Source organism: Rhinolophus sinicus, chromosome 6 (genome assembly GCF_057876585.1).
Source record: "Rhinolophus sinicus isolate RSI-liver-muscle chromosome 6, RSI-T2T, whole genome shotgun sequence".
Lineage (NCBI taxonomy): Eukaryota > Metazoa > Chordata > Mammalia > Chiroptera > Rhinolophidae > Rhinolophus > Rhinolophus sinicus.
The window spans coordinates 29,147,864-29,175,128 of NC_142506.1; the positions used below are offsets into that span (position 1 = coordinate 29,147,864).

The 27,265-nt window shown below is 36.9% G+C and overlaps 1 protein-coding gene across 2 annotated transcripts in view; it reads left to right on the top strand.

Annotated features, from left to right (window-relative positions):
- Position 1: 1 nt before the first annotated feature.
- The window catches only part of RRM2B (ribonucleotide reductase regulatory TP53 inducible subunit M2B), a 39,157-nt gene continuing 11,893 nt past the window's right edge, over positions 2-27,265 (top strand). The window contains exons 1-6 of one of the 2 annotated variants that reach the window (XM_019710964.3): positions 2-223; positions 9,231-9,386; positions 20,394-20,510; positions 21,137-21,270; positions 21,694-21,788; positions 26,158-26,291. In XM_019710964.3, coding sequence (XP_019566523.3) covers positions 176-223; positions 9,231-9,386; positions 20,394-20,510; positions 21,137-21,270; positions 21,694-21,788; positions 26,158-26,291 — 684 coding nt within the window. In that variant the 5' untranslated portion in view covers positions 2-175. The remainder of the gene's footprint in view (positions 224-9,230; positions 9,387-20,393; positions 20,511-21,136; positions 21,271-21,693; positions 21,789-26,157; positions 26,292-27,265) is intronic. The other variant, XM_074316280.2, reaches the window with a different exon arrangement.

Below are 27,265 nucleotides of genomic sequence, written 5' to 3' on the forward strand. Positions count from 1 at the left end.
GGAAGGCGGGGCTGGCGCGGGGGAGTGGGAGGGCCGGGCCGATTGGGAGAGGTCTCTGCAGCCGGGGGCGGGGCGAACTCCGCAGCCTAGTGAGCCACCTGAGTCCTGTGCTAGTTGGAGTTGGCCTGCAGCGCTCGGTTGCCGCAGCTCCAGTAGCACTGGCGGAGCCTGCGCGATGGGCGACTCGGAAAGGCCGGAAGTGGCCAGGCCGGAGCAGAATGAGGTAAACATCGCTGCCGCTTTCTCTCCCATCCCACAGTCACGCCCAGCCTATATAGTTTGCAGGTTGCGTCAAGGACCTGCAAAGTGCAGGACCGCTGTAGGAAATTTTACCCATTGCCATCGGAAACCCTGTGCAAGCCGGGCCTCGGGCCCTCGCCACAGCCTGGTTTGGTCTTTGCTAGCGCCCGGGGGGGCCGTCCCCAAGGTGGGGTGAGGAGTGAGCTGGGTTTCTGCTCCATTGCTCTGCACCCGTGTCAGTCATGGGCAACAATCTGAGGCTTCTGGCTGGGGCGAGGCTCACCCCCTCCGTTACTTTCCTCCCATCCTTCCCTGTTCTGGAGTTCTGGCCGGGGAAACTGAGGCAAGGAACGAGGACTGGTGGGTCTACTGGAGAAATGCATGCCATCTCTGGGATGGTTAAAGGAATTCGACACCTGTGGACATTGACACATTGACACGGTTGGGGTGGAGATGATAGGTAGACGGGCGACCAGACATCCTCCTAACAGTGAAAACAATCAGTTTAGGAGGCCAGTTTCGCTCAGACCAGGCTGCTTAACTAGTTGTGAATCTTGGAGTTGTTACTTTCTTCATTTATACAGTGGAAGTGATACTCTTGTCACAGAGGGTTAAGTAAAATGCTTTATGCAAAGTACTACGGATGTTGTGGGTGCTTACTAAAACCTAAATTAACACACCATCCTCTCTGATTCTAGATTAATAAAAGTACACAACAACAGTAAACAAAGTGGGACTTAGACTGTAGTGTTGTAGGGTAGTTCAAACCGTTCTATAATTTTCGTATCTTGTTAATTTGTAAATACTTCTAAGCCATTTGTATTTCTCTCGAACCTGTTGCTGTGTGTGGTATCTTTGATTTAATAGTTTTAGCTCACGGAGACTTATGTTTAGCCCTGCATTTCTTTAGAAAGTTGCAGATTCTAGATTTGGGGTTTTATTTTATTTTGATTTTGTCAATATTTAGTAACAAATTATAAATATCACTCAAAGTGTTTTTCCCCCCTTTGAAACAAATATTTAGTACCAATTTCGCCATCTCAATGGCAAAAAGAGATTTTTCCTTTTGTCCTAAAGGTAGACTTAAGACCTGGAAGACCTGGAAGTTAACTATTTGTTGTCCGTATCTCAGTGATACAGACCCACAAAACAGGCATAACTTTAGATCTAGAGTGAGTTTTAGTGAGCATCAGTTCCAAAAGTTTTTACCTTGAGCTGCAGGATGCTTTAAGTATTTTGTTTCTCTAGATATGATAGTGTAGCGTGGGCCACCTGCATCAGAATCGCCTGAAGGACTTTGTAAAAAATGTAAATTACCGGGCTTATGTTTCAGACATACTTGTAGTGAATCAAAATCTTTTGGGATGGGTGTGGGGACTGCATTTTCAACACGCACTTCAGGTCATCCTGATATACACATTTCAAGAACACTGCCTTAAAGGATTTATAGAAAGGCTTGAAGGGGGTTTATGAGTCTCCTGAAGTTTGTAGATTCTGTATGTGTGTGTAGATTTGAATCTCCGAAGAAAGGAGTTTGTAGTTCATCAGTTTCTCAAAATTAACTATCATTAATCTAATTGATAGTACCTGTTTTCGAGGTAAGAAAGTTCAGGCTAGAAAACATTAAATGACATGCCCAGGACCACACAACTTACTAGAAGAGCTCGATTTAAAAACAACTTCTTGTTCCTGGGCCCATAGTCCATCTGTTTTGTCAGATTTGGTGGGAATAGAAGAATGAAAATAACACCTACAAACAGTGTATGACTGTGACAGCATCCAAATATTATTCTTCACCAGAGAAGTAGAAGAGAAGTGAAGGCAAATGGAAGGGGTGGGATTGGGGAGTGGACGGAAGGGAGGAGCCTTGTAGGACGCCAGCCTGCATCAGGGCATGGTGAGTGCTAGCTGGAGAATCTTGACTTAGATGGCTGCCTTAGCATGTCCAGGCGCCGTTGGGACCAGGTGACCAGAAACTGAAGCAGGCAGAAACCGGAGGCACCATTTTGGTAGAGAAAATGGGATGTGGCCCACAAATGCCTATGAGAAACTTTATTTCAGATTCTCGTTACTTCACACCTTGCAGCTACAACTAAATAGTAGTCTCTCTACCACCAGCTTTACCTGCTATCCAATCCTGTTTAGCACTGCCAAATTAATCCATCATTAACCAGTGCCTCCGTGTTATTCCCCCGCAATAAAAATTCCCCAAAGGTCTCAATTCCCACCAAAACAGGCCCAATTTTTCAGACTGGCAAAGACGCTTTCAAACAGCTTTTTCATGCTAACTGCCATACCTTAATTCAGGTGTCATTTCCACCTCTGAAATTGACAACTGTAGTTGCTACCAAAATCGAGGTGATTTTCTTTTTCTAATTCATCCAGCACATGGATATCCGATTAATCTTCCTAATGCCATCCCTATTTATGTTAATTCCTATTCAGAAACTTTCCATGACTATCCATAAGAATGATTTTTCGCCAGAGGGTAAGGGGGGCGGGGGGTGGGGGGTGGGAGATGAGGGTAAGGGGGATCGAATATATGGTGATGGAAGGAGAACTGACTCTGGGTGATGAACACACAATGGGATTTATAGATGATATAATACAGAATTGTACACCTGAAATCTATGTAATTTTACTAACAATTGTCACCCCAATAAATTTAATAAAACAAACAAACAAACAAACAAAAGAATGATTTTTCAAACTGCCCCCCCCCCCCATGAATGCCAGCACCTGGGGGTTGGGGGCAAGTGGGAGAATGAGAGTGTGAGCCTCCCAGCCCCTTCAGAGATTTGAAAATCTTGGACCTACAAAATTCCTAACCTCATAGCCTGATTGATATTCAGAGTGTGGATCATTTAAGGAATTCCTCCCCGTCTCATCTGTTGACCACTTGCTTTAGCCAAATCAGATCACTTCTGCTTTTGCTTTACATCCGTTTCAGTTTGAATCCCAGCTGGCTCCTCCTCCATCTGCCCTTTGCTTAGGTTTCTTCCTTAGTTGTGCTGCCGCTATGTTTTCCCTGAATAATCACATCCATTGATTAATGGGATCTTTACTCCATTAGGAGGGAGTGGAGAGAGTACCTCCGCCTACCATAGTGTTGTTTTCATCTATCTTTTGGGTGTCTTGAAACTGAACCCATTATTTTTTTTTATTACCAAGATTTTTTAAAGTCTTTTGTGTTTGCAACTTTTTATTGTTGTTGTGGCCTGTATTGGTGGGGGGAGTTAATTCAGATTAAGTTTTTGTTAAACTTCTAACGGGAGAAGCAAGAGTTTTTGTCTGATTTATTCAGTTATTCTCCAGGCACTGAGCATTTTCTGTGTCTTAAATCAGTGTTCTTTTGTATTTCTATCACTGATATCCCATTTCAGGCAAGAGATGGGTAGTGCAATAATTTTTCGATTGTTCTCTACACCTCCAATTCCTTTTCTAATCTAACCACATTTCTACAAAAGTGATCTTAAAACATATCCGACTATGTTTCTCACCTGTTTAAAAATTTTCAGCGGCTCCCAATGTTCTGCATGATACAGGCTGGATGCCAAAGTGTTATGTACCAAAGCAGACCACTTTGACCTCCAAATTTTTTAAAAAATCAACATGTTAATATCCATTATATGCAGAATAGACATGCCCACCTTAACCTCAGATAAAGCTTAGAGATGGAGTACAGGTTTTAAAAGCTGAAAGTTAAAATTTAAAAATTTGTTTTTTATCAAAATGATGACACTGAAGTAAAAACGTGTCAAACAGTTGCATCAAAATGGCTCTAGGAAATTAGTTCTGGCAAAATTCATGTATATATTTGCATTCAAGTCCCTCTCACGGCTTTAACACCTGGGCCTATTTTTCCAAACAAAATCATAAGTGTAACACTGAGAAAAACCACTTTTGTCTATTTTATTAGTATAATTTTTGGGGGGTTAATATATATAACATTATTTACAAAATCAATGAATAGAATAATGATGCTGTTTTGATGAACCTTTTGTTTTGAATTGGGGTGTAGATGATACTTGAAAATTCATATCAAACTTAGCAAACAATTTCTTTGCATATTTATCAGAAGTTCTTTTAATCAATTTGCTACCAGCCACTTCTGTGGATTTATCAACCCATAGACTTTAGAATGCATTTAGGCTGCTCTTTGATGCACTCACATAATGCTGTTCACACTGGTTGAGTTATGTCTTACCAGAACCAGGTGTCTTATTGCCAGTCCTGTCTATACCAACTGTGCTTGTAATTATTGTAATTTAATTAAATGTGATGTAAACTAATAATACATGAGTATGAAAAGAACCTTGCTGTAATGAAAACTTAAATTGAAAGTTTGGAAAACTCAAGAAAGATGAGTTGTTAAAAATAAATTCTGTAGAGTTAGGTATAAGCAGACAAGTTAAAAAAGACTGGGGACAATCATAAAAGAGATAAGAATTCTGCACTCAGATTGTTCTGCCTTAAGTTTGTTAAAACTAGAAAGCATAGGCGATGCTGCGTTATAGTGTGATTATGTTACAAAGACTTGGGAATCCGATCAGTGAGCCAAATTAACAACAATAGCAAAAAAACTTTGACCTTATAGCAAAAGATTAGTAAATAAATGTAAATTATGTTTTAAGTTAAATACAATAGTTTATCATTTTCTTATGATTCCTTACTGTAGCCAATTTGCAATTACCAGTTTGGATCACTTCAAATAATTGTGCTTCTACTGTATTATTGTTTTTTCCTTTTTTGTTTGGTTTTGAAAAAAATAAATCTTGGTTTATTCCTGAAAAATACATACAAATAGTTACAGGTTTTTTGTTTGTTTGTTTCTTGTTTTTGTTTTTAACTGCCTCTTTCATTCTCATTATATTCTTCAGTTAAGCAGATATAGCTAGAGAAACTTTCATCTAGTGTCATCCAAAAAAGAAAAAAGGAAAGAAAAACAACTTGGAAACACAAGTTCATACATTGGTGGTTTCCTTTCTGTACAGTATAAAACATTTCTGTTATTTTATTTTTATTACTATTTTATTTTATTTTTTAAAAAAAATTATTGGGGAACCGGGAACAGTGTGTTTTTCCAGGACCCATGAGTTCCAAGTCAAGCCGTTGTTTTCATTCTAATTGTGGAGGGCGCAGCTCACTGGCTCATGTGGGAATCGAACCGGTGATGTTGGTGTTATGAGCACTGCACTCTAACCAACTGAACCAACTGGCCGCCCCTTTATTACTATTTTAAAAGGTTAAAAACACATTTAAAACTGAAGTTTTAATCTAATGTTTGTGGCATTAGAGGGACCAAAGAGTTCTACAGGACACATCTGGAAAAGTCATTGGGAGGTGTTCTCTGCCTTCTTTCTGATTCCATCTCCTTCCATTGTTCCCACATACCATAAAGTCAGGACTTAGAAAGTACTTCCCGTTCTTTAACAGTATCACATGTCTTTTTTACATTGTTTTCTCTTCTAAAATATAGGTTCCTAACCCAGGTCCACAGAGGATACCCTGGAGAGACTAGAGCTTTGGGATGTATAACCCTCTTGACATTGCATTAAACTGGGTGTGGATTTTTCTAAGCATTGTGAAAATAAGCAATATGTCATCTCTAGCGCAGTTCAAAGGTTTATGTTGGTTAAGCCCCCTCTCTTCACATTGCAAAAATCTTTCATACTATCCTCCTAATCCAGCCTCTTCTCAGGATGGAACAGGAAGAATATATGTACAAATGTGATTTTCATTCTAATTTAAAGGTTGAAGTCGTCAGCAGTTTTTACAGATCCTGACATTGATCAGTTATTTGTCAGCATTTAAAGACTCCATTCAGGGCCAGGCTTCTTGGTGCAAAAGGGTTACTGCTTATGATGTCCTCCCCAACTTTCAGTATGGCCCACATAGCAAATATAGTGACGGTAAAGAATTCCAGCTCTGAATATGTACCTGTACCCCAGTGACAAAATATAATTAAAAATGATAAATAAACAAAAATGCAGAATTATGTCATAATGCTACATATGATGAGAAAAGCACAATCTAGAAGAACCAAAGGAAGAACAAGGTGGGCCAAGACAAGTTTGACATATCTGTTGACTGCAGACCTCTACCTTTTCAACTGCGCTTTAAAGTTGGATACCCCTTTTTTTCATAAGCCTTTCCAGAAGTTCTCTAATTATTTCATAAATGAAAGGTCCCTGAGAACAGTCATAGAAGATATTGATTTATCAAATATCTAACCACTATAATAGTTCTTTTATCAGTTCTTTGAATATAGGGACAACCTTTAACAGGCCATCCAGAAACATCCCAACAGTCAATAATAACAAAATAAGAATTTAAAAAGTGTGTAGCACTTGAGAGTATACAAAGTGCTTTTATTTATATTAGCTCCTTTGATCTTTCTAACATTCCTTTGAAATAAGTATGGCAACTATTATCTTTAATTTATAGATGATGATGCTCAGATTAAATGACTTGCCTGAAAACGTGAATAATACTGTACACTTATTGTAAGTGAACACAATTTTGTAGTATAATGAACAGTTTGAAATGAAATATGGTCATTTGGTTCACCTCAAGTTCTGCTGAAAGTTTAGCAATTTCCAAAATGCTGATTTTCAGTCTTACTTTGATTGTCTCATCATTCACCTGGGAAACATGCCCATCAACAATGTACTTCATGATTTCATTACATACAGTGATTTTAACCTGGTAAAAGAGAAGGCTAATGCATTTTGAGAAAGTATTACCCTGTAAATTGTGACACTGTACCTGTTAAAAATCACTGCTTTAAACCTTATTAGTTTGGCTGTCCTTCACCAGCTTCAAATCATGTTGGTTCCTTCAACTTTATTTACAAAGGAATTATTTTTCTTACTTTTCTGTAGAATCAAATTTGGTGGTTTCCTCCCCCAGTCACTGGTTCCATCACTACCATTGGTTAAATTAACTTTGCTTAGCAGGAGATAGTAATATATACTCTCTTTAGCCTTAGTTCATCTCACTGTTTTGAATTCTGGATTTTAGACGTAGGCTGGCCCTACTCTAGCTGCTCTCCACACGTACAGAGGTGTAGCTGAAGGCAGGGCTTTGAGTTTAGACATATCTCATTTCTAATCTTGTTTCTGCCACTTACTAGTTGTGGGATCCTGGGGATGTTATTTACATCCTTTGAGACTTAGCTTCCCCATCTGTAAAATGGAAATAATATTACTGTTTGTCAAAGTTATTCTACAAATTATGTGGAATAGTGTATATAAAGCATCTATGTGATGACGGCTCCAAAGCAGCCTCTGACAGACCCAGAGGACCTGCCTGCCCTTATGTTATGTATACCGCCTGTTCCAGAGCCTAGCACTGCAGTGTCTCCGTATCTTACGGTTCTTCTGAGATCACAAGCCCTCAATGGCAACACAAACACTTGACCATTTCCACTTAAAAAACTTGCTCAAATATTTTTGGAATGAGTAACAACTACGTGCCACGCACTAGGCTAGGCTCTAGGGATTCCACAAGAGTAAAGATGGTTTTTACTCTCAACAAGCATAGTCTAGAGGCGACTGTAGACAAATATCAGGGAATTAAGTTACAGTGGGTGACGTGCTATATTAGGGACCTAACCCAGGCCTTTGGGGTGTTGGGGGGTGTGAGAGAAAGGTGGGGGCACTCAGAGAAGGCTTGATTTGAGTGGTCATTAGGTTTTTTCACTGCTATATTATGGTCTTATGTTAAATTAAAAAAATCTAAAGGGATCCCGTAATCTGAGCACAGGATAAAGAGCAATCAACAGCTTGTTCACTTACTTACCTAATGCTCGTTGGCATTACGTTTGACACAATGCTCTGGGGACATCACAATAAATAAAAGCTGGTTTCTATGCTCCGGGGCCCCAGTGCTCTATCTGGGGAGTCCCACACTTTCAAAATAAGACCGTCTGTGCTGCAGGGGGAGCATGTGTGACGTGCGCAGGTCCCGCCTGTATCTGTGTGGCCTCCCGCTTTGACTGTGGCCTTTCTCTCAGCTGGCCTCCTCCGCGGTAGCACACTGGATTCCGAGAGGTATCTGAAGGATTGAGGCTCAGTGGAGGCAAAGGTAGGAATGCAGGAGGAACACAAGGGACAGGCCTGGCACAGGAGACACAGAGACAGTTTGAGTTAGGAGTCCAGAATCGAAACATAATCATCTTGATTTATACGTTTTAGCCTGTTTCTGCTTTGTATATCCTCATTGTCATTCTCATGCACACACGCTTCTGATAGTCTCCCTGACTATTTAAAACACAAACAAACACATGTGGCCTGCCCTCTGTTCGAGTGCCGTCGTGTTTCCAAGTACAGGTATGTGTTTCTCACTTTATTCCACAAAGCTTTAAGACAGCACAGTGAGACCATATGCAGTCAAGTTAACATGTAAATAGCAATAACAAAGTGGTATGTGATAAGCGTCAAACGAACAAAGGTTGATAGGTTGTTGGTAAAGAGTTTTCAGCTAAGTATTGTAATTCAGTTAAGATTAGAAAAGAAAGCATTAAAATAAAAGAAATTGCTTATAGCAGTATCCTGTTTGTGCCAGCATTCTATCTCTGAGAGGGAACTGAAGAGACTTTTTGTTCACAAACTTAGAAATTTGCCCACTGTGACCTTTATGGGTCTAGTTTTCTGCTTATCCTCAAAATAGCATTGATGACAATTTTATTCTTTGCTTGTTATTCACCGGACTGTTTAAAGGACTTGTAATCATCAAAACTAATTTGATGATTATCCATGAGGGAGGCATTATTTTATTGATGAGAAAACCAAGGCTTAGAGAAGGTAAGCAGCTTGCTGCGCTCACATAATTCACCAGCTACCAGGTAGCAGTAAGGATTCCACCCAAGCAGACTGGATCCCATACTTCTCGTGTGCCGTTTCCCTAACTCCCCCAGATGTGTATTTAGATATGAGTAAAGAAGAAATGTCTATACAAAGCAGGTGTTTGTGCTTTATTTTTCAAAGCGGTTATCTTCGGATACCAACGAAAATGAAGCGAACTCAGATGAAGAGCCGCTCCTAAGAAAGAGTTCTCGCCGATTTGTCATCTTTCCAATCCAGTACCCTGACATTTGGAAAATGTATAAACAGGCACAGGCGTCCTTCTGGACAGCAGAAGAGGTAAGTGGCATCACCTTATCAACACGCATGTTCTCTAGTGCACCTGTTACGGGACACTGAAACATTTTAACTTGTGAGATACAGTGAATAAAATCCATTGTATAAGATACTGTTTGAAATTACCGAGATTAAATTACAGTGTTTGCCAATGTTTTTGGTGTTTAGACTGCTGTCTATAAACATGTTTCCTGCTATAAAAATGGCATCTCAGGCTGCCAGATTTTTATTTCCAATATATTTTAGGACATTTTCTATTTGTAAATGGACTTTTGGTTTGCTGTGACCAATTGAAACTGGTCTTTACTGATGGTCAGCAGAGTAAGTAAAACTGCAGCTATAGCCAAAAAAATGAAAGTGAAAGCCTTAACCCACTTTCACTTGAGAGACTTATCTGATTATACAGAAGGAGCTGTCACAGGAAGAGTCTGACCGCCCCTGCAATGTGCTGGCTTCTGAGCTGCCAGCAGGCCTTCTCTGTGCTCCTCCCGGTCTGGCCCTGCCCTTAGCCATTTCCAACCTGGCACAGCTTCCCCAACACACAGGACAGCTATGGAAATCTTTCTGTCAGAGTGGCATTTTCCACCTAGGAAATGAGTTGAACACAACAAATTAGAAAATACTTGCTGGTTTGGTAAGGACGTTTGGTCGTGCAAGTGGTTGTTGCTCTGCTGTCTAACTGAACACACAAATAGCCATTGTCTTCATCTTTTTTTCTTTTTTAACTTAATTTTTGTTTTGGATAGAGTAATTGTGTTTATTGCATCTTCCAATTCTAGCTTTCAAGAGCATTTTTTGATACCACGCCCCATTTCAGGCACTGCAGATAGGCTAGAAAACCTGAAAAATTTCTTGCCCTTATATGCCTTACATTTTAGAGTGGGTATGTGAGCAATGCATTAAATGAAATATGAACATCACAAACAATAACAACAAAAATATTTTAAAGTAAAAAGAAAAGAATGGGAACTCACAGATTAACAAATTAGTTTGAACAAAAAATATGGAAAGTGAAAGTACTAACAGTTCTTAAAAGACAAGTAAATTTGTAAGGAAAATGGTTATATATCTACATCTGTATTTGTTTATACACCTTTAGCTATAACTCTGTGCATGGGCTGTTGAGAAACAAAATGATTAGGAGATTGTGCAAACAAGTAAAAACTGTAAATTAGGCACAGAAATGACTACAACTCAAAGTATACGTATGGAAGCTGTACTTTTTGTTTTTTAGCTTTTTATTTATTTTTGTTGTTGCTGCTATAGTTCTTTATTATTATTATTTTTTATTTTTCAATTGCAGTTGACATTCAATATTATTTTATGTTAGTCTCAGGTGTACAGCATAGTGGTTAGATATTTATATAATTTATGAAGTGATCCCTCTGATAAGTCTAGTCCCCACCTGGCACTATACATAGTTATTACAATATTATTGACTATATCCCCTATGCTGTACTTTCCAGCCCTGTGACTATTTTATAACTACCAATTTGTATTTTTTAATCCCTTCACCTTTTTTACCCAGGTTCCTAATCCCCCCTCCTCTGTCAACCATCAGTTGTTTCTCTGTATCTATGAGTATGTTTCTGTTTTGTTTATTTTGTTTTTTAAAGTCTATATATAAGTGAAATCATATGGTGTTTTTTTTTTTTTTCTATGTCTGATTATTTCACTTAGCATGATACCCTCTAGGTCCATCCATGTTGTTGCAAATGGTAAGATACCATTCTTTTTTATGGCACAGTAATATTCCATTTTATAAATGTACTACATCTTCTTTATCCACTTGTCTATTGATGGGCACTTAGGTTGCTTCCATATCTTGGCTATTGTAAATAGTGCTGCAATGAACATAGGGGTGCATATATCTTCTTTAATTAGTGTTTTGGATTTCTTCGGACAAGTAGAAGTAGAATTGCTGGGTCATAATTGAGGTGATATCTCGTGGTTTTTAATTGCATTTCTTTGTTGATTAGTGACATTGAGCATCTGTTCATATGTCTGTTGGCCATCTGTATGCCCTCTTTGGAGAAATGTCTATTCCTCTGCCCATATTTTAATTGGATTGTTTGTTTTTTTGGTGTTGAGTTACATGAGATTTTTTTATAAGTTTTGGATATTAACCCATTATCTGATGTGTCATTGGAGAATATCTTCTACCAATCAGTAGGTCGTCTTTTTGTTTTGGTGATGGTTTCCTTTACTGTGCAAAAACTTTTTAGTTTGATATAGTCCCATTTCTTTATTTTTTCTTTCGTTTCCATTGCCCAAGGACATGTATCAGAAAACAGTATTACTAAGAGCAATATCAGAGAGTTTACTGCCTATGTTTTCTTCTAGGAGTTTTATGGTTTCAGGTCTTACATTTAAATCTTTAATTTATTTTGAGTTTATGCTTGTATATGGCATAAGAAAGTGGTCTAGTTTCATTTTCTTCCATGTATCTGTCCAGTTTTCCCAACATCATTTACTGAATAGATTGTCTTTACCTCATTGTATATTCTTGCTTCCTTTGTCATAGATTAATTGACCACATAGGTGTGGATTTATTTCTGGGCTCTCTATTCTGTTTTTATGCAAGTACCATGCTGCTTTGATTACTATAGCCTTGTAGTATAGTTTGATATCAGGTAGAATGATACTCCATCTTGGTTCTTTCTCTAGATTGTTTTGGCTATTTGTGGTCTGTTGTAGTTCCCTATAAACTAGGATTACTTGTTCTAGTTCTGTGAAAAAATGCCATTGGTATTTTGATAGGGATTGCATTGAATCTATAGATTGCTTTGGATAGTATGGACATTTTAATAATGTTAATTCTTCCTATCCACGAGCATGATATATGTTTCCACTTATTTGTATCTTCTTTAGTTTCTTTCTTCACTGTCTTACAGTTTTCCAAGTATAGGTCTTTTACCACCTTGGTTAAATTTATTCCTAGGTATTTTATTTTTTTGATGTGATTGTAAATGGAATTGTTTTCTTAATTTCTCTTTCTGATAGTTCATTATTGGTGTATAAAAATGCAACTGATTTCTGAATATTAATTTTGTATTCTGCTATTTTACTGAATTCATTGATCAGTTCTAATAGTTTTTTGGTGAACTCTTTCAGGTTCTCTCTGTATGGTATCATGTCATTTGCAAATAATGAGAGTTTTACTTTTTTCTTTCCAATTTGGATGCCTTTTAATTCTTTTTCTTGGCTGATTACTGTGGCTAAGATTTCCAATACTATCCAGAATAAAGTGGGGAAAGTGGATATCCTTGTCTTGTACCTGATCATAAGGAATACACTTTTGGCTTTTCCCTGTTGTATATAATGTTAGCTGTGGGTTTGTCATAATGGCCTTTATTATTTGGAGGTATGTTCCCTCCATTCCCACTTTGATGAGTTTTTATCATAAGTGGATACTGTATTTTGTCAGATGCTTTTTCTGCATCTTTTGATATATGATTTTTACCCTTCATTTTGTTTATGTGGTATATCATGTTAATTAATTTATGGATATTGAAACAACCTTACATCCCAGGAATAAATCCCACTTGATCATGGTGTATGATCTTTTTAATGTATGGCTGAGTTCGATTTGCTAATATTTTGTTGAGGATTTTTGTATTTATGTTCATCAGGGATATCAGCCTATAATTTTCTTATTTTTGTAATGTCTTTGTCTGGTTTTGGGATCAGGGTAATGCTGGCCTAGTAGAATGAGCTTGGGAGCTTTCTCTCCTCTTGAACTTTTTGGAATAGTTTGAGAAGGATAGGTATTAATTCTTTGAATGTTTGGTAAAATTCACCTGTGAAGTCATGCAGTTCAAAACTTTTGTTTTTTGGGAGTTTTTTTGTTACTGATGTGATTTCATTAGTAGTAATTGGTCTGTTTAGATTTTATGTTTCTTGTTGATTCAATCTTGGAAGATTGTGTGTTTCTAGAAATTTATCATTTCTTCCACATTGTCCAAACTGTTGGCATATAATTGTTTGTAATATTTTCTTATAATCTTTGTATTTCGGTGGTGTCAGTTGTCACTTCTCTTTCATTTTTGATTTTATTTATTTGGGTCCTCTTTTTTTCTTGATGAGTCTGGTTAAAGGTTTATCAATTTTGTTTATCTTTTCAAAGAACCAGCTCTTGGTTTCATTGATCTTTTGTATTGCTTTTTAGACTCTCATTTATTTCCACTCTAATCTTTATTATTTCATTCCTTCAATTCACTTTGGGCTTTGTTTTTCTTTTCCTAGTTCCTTTAGGTTCACGGTTTGATTGTTTATTTGAGATTTTTCTTGTTTCTTGAGGTAAGCCTATATTGCTATGAATTTCCCTCTTAAGACTGCTCTCGCTATGTCCCATAGATTTGGGGTCATTGTGTTTTCATTTTAATTCGTCTCAAGCTATTTTTTGATTTCTCCCTTGATGTCATTGATCCATTCATTATTTAGTAGCATGTTATTTAGTCTTCATGTGTTTGTGTGCTTTTCATTTCTTTTGTGTGTGTAATTGAGTTCTAGTTTCACACCATTGTGGTCAGAGAAGATGTTTGTTGTGCTTTAAGTCTTCTTAAGTTTATTGAGACTTGTTTTGTGGCCTAACATGTGGAAAATGTTCCATGTGCATTTGAAAAGAGTGTATATTCTGCTGCTTTGGGGTAAAATGCTCTGAAAATATCAATTAAATCCATCTGGTCTAATGTGTCATTTAAGGTTGCTGTTTCTATTTTGATTTTCTATCTGGAAGATCTAGCCATTGATGTCAGTGGGGTGTTACAGTCCCCTACTTTGACTGTGTTACTGTTGATTTCTCACTTTATGTTTGTCAATATTTTTTCTATGTTTAGGTGCTTTTATTTAGGGTGCATAAATGTTTACAAGGATTTATATCCTCTTAGTGGAATTATCCCTTTTTCATTATTAAATGTCCTTTGTCTCTTGCTATAGCCTTTGTTGTAAAGTCTATTTTGTCTGACATAAGTATTGCTACTCCAAATTTTTTTTTTTTTGTTTCCATTTGCATGAAATATCTTTTTCCATCACTTTCAATCTGTCTGTGTCTTTTGATATAAAAGCATGTGTATTTGAGTCTTGTTTTCTTATCCATTCAGCTACCCTATGTCTTTTGATTGGAGCATTTAATCCATTCACATTTAAAGTAATTATTGATAGGTATGTAGTTATTGCCGTTTTATTATTCTTATTTCTGATCTTCCCTCCCTTTACTCCCTTCTTCTTAAAGAAGTCCTTTTAACTCTTCTTGTAAAACTGATTTGGTTGGTGATAAATTCCTTTAGCTTTTTCTTGTCTGGGAAGCTCTTTATCTCTCTTTCAGTTTTAAATGATAGCCTTGCTGGATACAGTAATCTTGGTTGTAGTTCCTTGCTTTTAATCATTTTGAATATTTTGTGCCAATTCCTTGTGGCCTGTAATGTTTCTGTTGAGAAATCAGCTGACAATCTTATGGGAGCTCCCTTGTAGTTAACTAACTGCCTCTTTCTTGCTGCTTTTAAGATTCTCTCTTTGTCTTGGTGTTGGCCTCTTTTGGCTCAAATTGTTTGGGACTCTGTGCTTTTTGGACTTGTATGTCTTTTTCCTTCACCAGGTTAAGGAAGTTTTCAGTTCTTATTTCATCAAATAGGATCTCAATCCATTGCTGTCTCTCTTCTCCTTCTGGTACGCCTATGGTGTGAAAATTGTTTGCTTGATGTTGTCCCAGATGTCTCTTAAACTTTGTTTATTTATTTATTGATTTATTTATTGCTGTTTTTATTGGGCGTTTTATGCTACCTTGTTTTCCAAATCACTGATTTGATCTTCTGCTTCATCTAATCTGCTGTTGATTTCCTCTTATGTAGTCTTCATTTCAGTTATTGTATTCTTTATTTCTGACTGGTTCTTTTTTATGGTTTCTGTGTCTTTTTTTTATGTTTACTGTTTCTTTGTTGAAGTTCCCATTTGTTGAAGTTCATCTAGTCTTCCCCTAAGTTCCTTGAGCGTCCTTATAATCAATGTTTTGAACTCTGTATTTTGTAGATGTCTTGCCTTCATTTCATTCAGTTGTTTTTCTGGAGGTTTCTCCTGTTCTTTCATTTGGGGTATGTTTTTTTTGTTTTCTCATTTTTGTTGCTTCGCTGTCTTTGCTTCTATGTATGATGTAGATCTGCTATGTCTCCCAGTATTGGCCAGGTTGCCTTATGTAGTAGGTGACCCATGTCACCCAGTTGCACAGTCTCCTGATTACTGGATCCGGGTGCTCCAGGCATGGCCCTTGTGTGGGTTGTGTATGCCCTTCTGTTGTTGTTGAGACTTGGTTGCTGTTGTTAAGTCAGTAGGCAGGATTGACTCTCAGGCTAACTGGCTGTGAGGATTGGCCATAACCACAGTGTTTGAGCTGTGTGCAAAGGCTGACCCCATGGAATGGGATTCACCCATTCCTTGGTCCTGCCACAACAACCTTTTGGTTGTGCCACTTGTGGAGCTAATTGGGTGGTGCTCTATTGTAGTGTGAAGCCAGCCACCAGTTGTGTTGGTTCTGAGGTCTTTTCAGAGAGGCTCTGGACAGGTCAAGGTCAGCCATTGCCTGTGACTGGCCTAGGGCTACCTGGTAGGAGATACAAAGTAATCTGTGATTGGTAGCTATCTGTGCTGACCTGAAGGCATGTGGGAGATGCCATGCTGTGAGCCCAGGCCTGCTGTCCCCAATATTGGGTCTGGAGCCACTCAGCAAAAGGCACGGAACACCCCAAGGCCTGCAGTTACCTGCTGGCTTCCTGTAAGGTTCAGCTGCTAAAATTGCCTCTGGCAGTATTTGAGTTGACAGAGGCAGGATCTCAGGGAGTCATGAGGGTGGGTTGAGTGGTGTTCATGAGATTAATGCAGATTCAGGGTTGGCAGTAGTGCCAAGCAAGGGGCTACTCAGTAGAAGGCACAGGGCATAGCTGCTGTGGCTAGCTGCTGCCTGCCTGGGACCTGCAGACCTTGGAGAGTTTTTGTGAGAGACTGCAGTTTGGGCCCAGGCTGGCTGCATGCCGCTGAAAGACCCTCTGGTGGTGTGGGTCTGAGGCCAGCTACCCACGACTGAACGAGCCTTAGGTTGTACACGAGTTGGGTGGGGCAGGGTCTCAGGGAGTCATCAGGGTGGGATGAGTGGTGTTCACCAGGCTACTGCAGATTGGCTATCCCGCCAGCCCTTGCCCTGAAGCCACACAACTCAGTTTCTATCTGAATGTCTCTGGCACCCCTGAGACACTGTCCCTCCACCGGAGCCTAGTGTGAGTGCCTGCAAGCAAATGAGTCTGTGCATGGTCCCTTTAGAGGATGCCTGGGTTTCCAGCAACCCTCAATCCCACCCTGACTGACAGAATCCCCACTGATTTTCATAGCGAGATGTGGGGACTCCTCTTCCCAGAACTGGTGCTCTGGACTGGGGAACTTGGTGTGGGGTTGGGACACTTCGCTCCTCAGGGGGGTCCTCTGCAGCTGAGATATCTCTCCTGATTCTCAACCACCACATGTGAGTGTGGGACCAGCCCATTTCACGTCTCCACCCTCTTACCAGTGTTGATGTGGCTTCTTGTTTATATCCTTAGTTATAGGACTTCTATTTAGCTAGTCTTCAGATGGTTCTCCAAGTTGATTATTCTATAATTTAGTTGTAATTTTGATGTGGTCATGGGAGGAGGTGAGTACAGCATTTACCTACTATACCATTTTGACTGGAACTTCTCATTGTCTTTGTCTTTGAATATGATGGATGATATCTGCATAGCACTCATGGTGTGTGTGTGTGTGTGTGTGTGTGTATTTACATACATACATGTATCTATTTGGGCCTATATATATGTCTATCTATTTTCCATAAAATTGATTCTATACATGTAAATGCATGCTGTTAAGAATGCAGGCTCTGGAGCCAGATTGCCTAGGTGTAAATCCTGGCTCTGCCACTTACGCACTGTGGAAGTGAGAAAGTTGCTTAACTTCTCTGTGTATCCTTATTGGCATATTGGGCTAATAGTACCTGATTCATTGGGTTGTTATGAGGATTAATGAGATGAATCTCATTATTGTGATTAATGAGATGTTTAAAATGTTACTTGGCACTTAGTACCAAATAAATGTAAACTATTATTTTACACAGAATGGGGGAGATTTGCACTAGAAATTGGAAGAACCAATTTTTGAAGCTTTTACAGTGGTACTGCGGTTTTCAAACATCTCCGTCGATGAACATTTTGGTTTATGAACGCCATAAATTTTATGGATCTATGTTATTATTAGATAGTAAAATTCATGCTAAATTTGCAGTTTTAGGGGTTGATTTTAAAGGTCTGGAACGGATTAATCTGTTTTGCATTACGTTCTATGGGGAAACCGTGCCTTGGTTTTTTAACGTTTCAGGACTCGAATAGTCTCCCAGATGGATTACATTCGAAAACCAAGGTACCACTGTATTGTTAATTTTACCCACTTACCCAACTTTGTTATATTGTATTGTTATATTGTTAACATCTTTGTTATATTATATTTAACATATAGAATAAAGCAAAATAAAACAAAAACCCAGCATTTTCAAATTGGGTCATAGTACCTGGCACACCTGGCTGTCCCTGTCTGTGGTTTTTAGAAAGTTTTTTTGTTAGATATATTTAAGAGAACAAATGGAGTATACAGGTAGCTTTTTCATTCATCATGTTACAAAGGTACTTGTGATACTTGGGTTTTTTGAAATTCTTTTGAAAATTATGTACATCTTTTAGCAAATGTAATTAATATATGTTTATTATGACTAAGAAACCAATTTTTAAAAATTAAATTGTACAGATGGGTATATATTTTGTAGGTAGCATATAGGAAGATGCAAATACATATTTTGAAGGAAGTCAAACACATTTAGTTGCGTATTTTTTCATTTAAACAAATTATATAAGTTATTACTTAATCAGCTTTAGACTTCATTGTTTTATCAGTGATTTAGCTTTATTCCTAAGTATCACTGATCCTCAGAAACCTTGATTCAGAAGACAAAGCTCTGGGATTTGTTTTTGTTTTTGCTTTGTTAAAGCTAACCAGTAGTTTGGAATCAATATTTAGATGGTGAATTTGAGAATTTACTCAAATGAGATAAAGTTGGACAGAAAAATTTATGTATTGGGAATGGAAAATGACCAGTGTCATGTAAATAAAATTTATAAGACCTTTTGAAACTGAGTGTTTGAAGAGCTAAATTTAATATTTAAGAATGAGAATATTATATTAAAATGTAATATCAGGAGTATAATGTAATACATAAAACCCATGAAGATGTCCTTCAGTTAAACTTGAGCTCTAAATAAAATAAGACCTGATTTTTTTTTTCCAGAAATTCTTTTTATTTATTTATGTATGTATGTATTTATTTATTTGGGTGCAGCTCACAGTGGCCCATGTGGGGATCAAACCGACAACCTTTTTGTTATTAGCACCACGCTCTAATCAACTGAGCTAACTGGTCGGCCCTAGGACCTGATTTTTAACTTGCATATTTTAAAAGTTCTCTCGTCCTGCCCCATTGTATCCCCAACACTTAGCACAGTATCTGGTAGGTAGTAGGTGCTCAGTAAATATTTAAAGAATAAAGTAATGAGTAAAAGGATTTTAGAAAAGAACATGAATAATTAAGAGGATGAAACAGTCCTTTTTGGAATATTCAAAGAGATTAGGGTTCTATAGAATAAATAAAAGAAGGACAAAATACAATTGTATTTTTTAAATGTTTATGAGGTTACTGTGAAACATACTTAAGAGATCTTCCTGAGATGAAATGATATCTACAAGGTACATTTAAAAACTATTTTTGAATTATAAATTCCTCCAAACTCTAGAGTGCATCTCTTTATTAATTCCAAGGACTAGTTTTAATAAACATTTTCAAAAATATTTCTATTCTCAGAGAAAGTTATACTTATAAATTGCTTTAAAACCTAGGTTTTTACCTGTCTGACATTACCTCTGGGTATGAACGTAGATTAGCCTCCAGTAAAGGAGCAGGTATATATCTGCTTAACAGGTGCCTAATTATCTAACACTATAGATAACCCTATAATTATATAATAACACTATAACAATAGTGTTATATAATTTGTTATGAATCATATAAAATGTTAAAGCAATTGCTGCTGAAAGTCATTAGTTTCTTCACTTAGTTCCTTCCTGACTAGTTTCTAGTCTCTCTCCAGCTTTTTGCCCCTTCCTTCATTTGTTCCAGTGCCACTAGATTATCGTCTCTCCCTAGCTTTATTGATGTAATTGATATATAACATTGTATAAGTTTAACGTATAGAACATATTGAGTTGATGCAGATATATACAAAAAATGATTACCACCATAGTGTAGCTAGCACCTGTGTCCTGACATATAATTACTGCTTCTTTTTTGTGGTGAGACTAAATTATGTTATTTTTAATATTTTGAAAGTACATCCTGCCAGCTTCTCAATTAGCCAGAAGATACATCCTTTATACTGCTTTTATTTTATTGTGTTCCTTTGTGATTGTCTTAGTTCAGGCTGCTATAATAATACCCTAGACTGGATAGCTTACCAACAACAGAAATTTATTTCTCATAGTTGTGGAGGCTGGGGATTCTGAGATCAGGCGCCAGCAGATTTGCTGTCTGGTGAGGGCCTGCTTTCTGGTGGATAGACAGCTGTTTTCTTGCTGTGTCTTCACATGGCAGAAAGGGCAACGGAGTTCTCTGAGGTCTCTTTTATAAGGGCACTAATCCCATTCATTAGGGCTACACTCTCACTTCCACCTCCAAATACCGTCACATTGAGAATTACTAGGTTTCAACATACGAATTTTGTGAGGACACAGACATTTTGTGTATTGCAGTAATGTTAACATTTTTTCATTTTTCACATTTTACTACTAATGAGATGTCCCTCCTTAACTTTGAGGTGAAAGTTAGTTTTCCAAACATTTTGAGAAGAATTTAACTTCAAGTTAAAATTTTGGAAAATCTTTTTATTTCAGGTTGACTTGTCAAAGGATCTCCCTCACTGGAACAAGCTTAAACCAGAGGAGAAGTATTTTATCTCTCACATCTTAGCCTTTTTTGCAGCCAGTGATGGAATTGTGAATGAAAATTTGGTAAGGTTTTTGTTTTATTTTACCGTTGTTTCCATTGAGCAGTTAAATGATCACAATAGCAGTAAGATAGAGTGAGCCTAAAAAAGTCATCTAGGAAATGAATTAGATGAAACTTACCTCTTGAATGTGTTTTTCTGATGAAGTATCAGAGGAAAGGATACACTTCTGTTATTTAACCAGCAAAATATCATTAAATCAAGCATATTGGCCAGGAGGCATGCTTTCTTGTTAAAGAGAATAGAAAGAAACGAACTTTCATCATGAACTAGGAGGGACTTCAAGAGATCTGTTATCTACTGTCGGAAATAAAAATGACTTAAAGTCGTTTCTAGAAAGCAAAATGATTATTTTTTGGTAGATGCTCTGCAATTTATTTGGCTTTATAGGCAATATCGCCACCTAACAGGTCAATTCATTTAATTGCTTAGGAATATATTCTGCGACTAATTTATTGTGGAGGGTTGATGGGTAAACAGTACTGCTTAAAATAATCCCTAAAGTCTTTCTGACCTGTTTGTAGCGTGACACGCAGTTTTTAAGTGATAATTTTGATGTTCAGATTCTGATTTGCAGTGTTTAATGAGAGCCTACTGAATTGGATATATTTGTTTCCCTTGTTTTCATAGGTGGAGCGATTTAGTCAAGAGGTGCAGGTTCCAGAGGCTCGCTGTTTCTATGGCTTTCAAATTCTTATCGAGAATGTCCACTCAGAGATGTACAGTTTGCTAATAGATACATACATCAGAGATCCCGAACAAAGGTATCACCACTGGGATTTTATTTACAAAGGTTTATTCTATTGCTTGATTATGTTAAGAGCAAAATTTACTCCAAAACTAATGTTAGGGAAATATTACTCAAATATAGAAGTCTAGGAGTATAATGTTTTCTGTTGCTTAATAATGGGTTTAAAAAGATCTTGCATAGAACCTGTTAGTCTGGGGAGCACATTCTGTTCAGCAATTGAATATTTGAGTTGAGTTAGTTTGGTATCAGACCAGATCCAAACCACTGATTTGACTTTATTTTCATTTTTGTATTTTATGGACATGCAAAAATGCAGAAAAATTACAGATCTGGTAGTATACCATAGAGTTGCAATCGTTATCTCTATTAACCTATGAAAATTTATTCTGATTAAGAAAAGCAAGTGAATAACTTTGCCATTCTTTGGTTTTTATAGGGAATTTTTATTTAATGCAATTGAAACAATGCCATTTGTTAAGAAAAAAGCAGATTGGGCCTTGCGATGGATAGCAGATAGAAAATCTACTTTTGGTATGTAGCTTCAATTTATGTCAATCAAATTTGCTTTGAGTGATGTAATACTATTTTACGCCATGTGACTATCTCAAAGACTCAATGTGCACCTTTAGTAGAATCATTATTTCTAATAATTAGAAACCAGGACTAAAATAATCTAAAACTGTATCTATTCTGTTTAATAAGTTGAAAGTTGAAAGGTTAAGATGTCAATGTATAATTATAGGTCACATAGAATCTGACAAGAGTATTATAGCAAGTCACAGTTTGTGTCTGCTTTCAGGAATGTTTATTTTAGGGATTTAAAGTGAGTCAAAGTCTTTACATTTTTCAGGGAACAAATACGTAGTTTCTGAAAAACTGAAAAGTAGTGAACTCAACTAGGGCAAGAAACGGTTTATAACAACAGGCTTATTTTTCGCCCGTCCAGATGAGTTGAGACCCAATAACTTTTTTTAAGGAAGTGATTAACATTGTGTCTTATGCATAGTAGTTGCTCAGTAAATATTTATTAAAATTAAGTAAAATATTCAGATTCCTTATGTGAATAGCTCTAAGTATCTATCTCATTACCTATTTTATAATTAGTGGTCTTTACTTTCTGGTTTTATTCATAATGTGGGAAGCAGGTCTAAAAATATGTGGTCTCAGGACTTCTTTGCGTTCTTAAAAATTATTAAGGACTCCAAACTGCTTTTATTTGTGTGGGTTATTGATATTTCCATATTAGAAATTAAAACCAAGAAACTTTAAATATATTTATCAATGCGTTTTAAAATAACAGGAGTAACTCCTTATATTTTAACATATATTGTTGAAAAACGCTATATTTAAAAGAAAATGAAGAATGGCATACTTTTACATTTTTGCAAATCTCTTTAATGTCTGACTTAATAGAAGACAGCTAACTTATATCTGCCTCTGCATTCAATTTGTTGCAGAATGTTGTTTTAGTTGAAGTATATGAAGAAAATCTACCCTCATTCAGATATGTAGTTAGAAAAGGGAGGAGTATTTTACCAGACTTTTCAGATGAGTATGGATATTACATGTAGCTTCTGGAAAATACCACTATACTCTCATGAGAGAACGGTACTAAAAAGAATAAATAGCACCTTATACTTCAAAATAGTATTATTATGAAAATAGTTTTGACCCCGTACTTCCTCGGTCTGTGGATTTCCAGGGATCCCTGGACCACATATTGAGAACCAGTGATATAGTGTAAGGTATGGGCAAGCATATAGTATATCAGAGAAGAAACAGATATGTTTACATTGCCTTTAGTTCATTTTGAGAATGAGAAAAGCAGTGCTTCTCAGTGTGCATAAAAATCATGAAAGAAATTGGAAGAATCCTGCAGAATCCTGGTCCTCACGGTGGAGGGATTTAGGAGGCTCAGGTGGGACTGAAGAATCAGCATTTTATACCCAGCTGATTCTCACATGTGGTTTGAGACACACACTTTGAGAAACATTGGCTTTAGAGAAAAAAGAAGGGAAATACCAAGGTTTTCAATATTCACTGAAAATATTAGTATGGATAGGTGCTGATGGAAAATGAAGAACAGACTCACAGAAAGCGTGTATTTCATGCACTACCAAAGAAAACAACCTAGAAAATAGCAGAAATAGAGGAGGTGGCAGTCACTATGAGACATCTGGGGCTCCAGTTAAATTCCCCATATTCCTTACTCTCAAGGCAAACCCCCTTTAGGGTTCTCATTCCGAGTCTCCGAGGAAAGAACATGGTCTACAATGTGGCGGGGGGATGGAATGGGTAGTGGGAAGGGGAAAAGGTGAAGAACACCTTGGTGGCCTTCCTCTTTGGGAGAGGAGCTTCAAGACAATAACATGGAAATAGTGTCTTGTTTCACTAAACACCTGTGTTCTCTTTAGCCAGCTGGGGAAGTGCAGTTTTATGACCTAATTGTGCCGTCTGCACCTTTAATACCTTCAGGCTGATGAAGGCAGCTCTTTCACTGGCTTAGAGTTTTGTTAGCAGTTTTGGTGACCTTGATTTTCTTAAGCACCTAGTGGGACCCAATATAGCAACTCTTCTTTCCTCACATCCAGACTCTTCTAATCCTTTACTTTTAGCTAAAGAGAACCTAAGAATACTCCTTAAAAATTATTAGTTTGTGTGAAACTTGATATAAGGAGCTTCAAGTCTTCAGAGTTAAAAATTCTTAGTTGTATATCTGTTTAGTTTTTTTTAAATTGAGATATACTGCTATACTGCTTAATTTAAAAAGTATCTCTAAAGAGCTTTAAAACATTAAATATATAGACTCAACCTAATATACTAATGAAATTACATTTCAAATACCAGAAAGATATAGTTACACAGTCTTAGTGCATTGCATCATAGAAGTCAGTCAGGTGTGTCTTAAAAATATGAGCATATACTACTTTCCCACGTCTAAAACAAATCATGAAACCTTCACTTTCATTATAGCTGTTAGAAGAAGTGTTTTGGAAATCTCTTTCTAGTTCACATCTATTGAAAATTTGTAAATTTTACCCCTTCTAATCCTTTAATTCTCTCCAAAAAGAATAGCCTTGTATAACTATTTCTGTTATGATTTTCATCCTTTAGCATTCATGTGAATGCATAGAATAATTAAAATAATTTCCTCTTATTCACAATGTTTGTGTTACATTATAGTCTAGTTCCCGTACAGTTAGATATCCACATGACATCAGCTTTATGTCAATTAAAAGTGTATCAATTATGATTATCCATTACCATATAAATAGTAAAATGAAAATGTAGTAATCTATATATTAAGCTAATGACATCTTAAAAAATATAACTAGCTGGTCTAAAGGCCGTTTTTATTTTCAAAAGAGTCAGCAGAGCACAGTGATTATTATTATTACTATATTTTAATATTTAGTACATACTACGTTAAAGATTCTTCTTTTGGAAATTCCTACCCAGTATGTACTCAATAAGTACTTATTTAATTTATATTCTGTTATTTTTTTCAAAGTGACTTTTTAGATTGTGTCTATAAAAATAAAAGACTATAAAAATATAAAAGCTTTTCTGATGTTTTTGGCTAATAATAGAAAAATATTTTATATAATTGATCTATCCAATTTGATTTGTTTAAGATAATCAGGGAGATGAACAAAGATAAACCAGAGCACTATCTAAAGGGTAGCCAGAAATATTTAAACTGAGCCATCTTTCTTTTTTGAAATTTAAATATTATTATTACTTTTGTTCTGGAAGTTATAAATAATTTATTCTGTTTCTGCATCAAATCTTAGCAATTTCTGTAGAATGGATTGTAATGCCTTTTATCATCTAGTGCTTATATAGTTTCCATTGATACAGTTCAGGACACATTTATTAAGTGCCTGCTATCGTGTTTTTGGTCCTACAACAAGTACTGGGATACAAGCTATGAGGTCATCTATGAAACAGGTCTGTAGTTGGTTCAAGTGCTCTGCTGCCTTTGTCTCACAGTCTTATAAATCAAACCTTTCTCCCTAGACAGACATACGTATGAATATTTCTCCCAAGCATGCAGTGTGGTGACATAAGGGGCTTGAGAATGATCTCTTTTGGGTTAGACCTAGAATCATCCCCTAGGAATACTGTTCCAGATATAATGCTACTGTAGACATTTTAGGAGATGGACTTCTGCAAAGCCCTTGCCCAATAGTGAATTACATTTGAGATTGGGTCCCATAGGTTTAGCAGAAGACAGTATTTTTGCTTATATGATGGGACATTTTACCAATAGATATATTTATTATCTTCAGCTGGATTTATCTGTTTTTTTAATTGTAGATGCATGACAATGTTTTTTGAAATGTTTATAGATAATCTGTAAGATACCTTAGGTTTCTAAAAATATAAACCTCAGCAACCTCCCCTCCACCAACCATAGAGAGGGAGACATTTTGTCATAAAATCCATCTTCTACTCTCCACTCCAGTGTGCACACACGTACACACACACACACACGCACACACACACACACACACACACACACACACACACACACACACACACCACTCGTAGGCACGTGTGGTGCAGAGATAAATCATCTCTTTTTTGAGTATGGAAGGCTTTCCTTTGTCTAGAAACCAAGACCTATAGGAGTCTAATATCTGACACAGGATTTGAAGTAGACATACCTTTCTGCTTGAGTAGGTAGAGGTTGGCAGATTTCCTCCCCTGAAGACCCTTGGTTGTGGTATTGTTATAAATATATATATATATATATATACACACACACACACATATATATTGTTATAAAATATATATATACATATGTAATCTATATATAAATATATATAAGTATTTATATATATTATGTCTGCATTATATGGTATTTCAGAAAGTGAAACTATTTTATGTCTCCCAGGGGAAAGGGTGGTGGCCTTTGCTGCTGTAGAAGGAATTTTCTTCTCGGGATCTTTTGCTGCTATATTCTGGTTAAAGAAAAGAGGTCTTATGCCTGGACTCACTTTTTCCAATGAACTCATCAGCAGAGATGAAGTAAGGAATGAAGTAGTTTTCTAGTTATATTTGTGTTTATATTTAGTGTTCATTTATTTTTCTTACCCCTGGAAAATGCTTATGATGATACAAGGATTTAAAAGGAGTTAAGAAGTTATTTTTTCTCTGCTTTTAAGACACTGTTTTCCTCCTACCTCTTCCCGTTCCTCCTCAGTCTCCTCTGCTCCCCCTGAAATACTGTCCTCCTGGGCTCCCACCTTGGCCTCTTCCTTTCACTCTACGTGACCTCCTGGCTGATCTTATTTATTCCCATGAAATCAGATACCTCCTAGATGCTCATAACCACCCTAACTGTCTGTAGTCACATATTCTTTCCTGAGCTCGAACTTATATATTCGAGTGCCTGTTAGATGTTTTCTCCTGGAAGTTTCCACAGATATCTCAAACGTAACGTTTCAGAAATCAAACACAGCATCGTCCTCCCAAGATTTGTTCTTTTCTGTTTTCCCTATCTCACTAAGTGTCGCTACCCTCCATCCAATCATTTAAATTTGAAATCTGGGAGTCATTGTAGATTGTTTCTTTCCTCTTTCAGCTACACCCAAACACTAAATCTTGTCTCCCTCCACCTGCAATAAATACCCTTTCCATCTTTCTGGCCAAGTTTTTCATTTGTTGATTACCTTCTTACAAATTGCAACTCAAAACTTTCCTGACGCAATTAGGTAAAACTGACAGCTCTTCTCTTTGTGTATCTCTTTGAAACCTAAACTTGTCCCTATCATGTCCACAACATGTATTTCACTTCTTGTCTCTTTGCTCTACTAGACTCTAAGCTCCTTGAGTGCAGAAACCTTGTCATTTCTCTTTCTGTTCTCAGTATTCAGCCCATCATAGCAATTCAATTCATGTTTATTGACTACACTAAACCTGGCCCTTCAGCTTCTTTCTAAGTGACCTTGTTAAGTTACTTAACTTCTCTGAGACTCTGTTTTTTTGAACTATAAACCTTA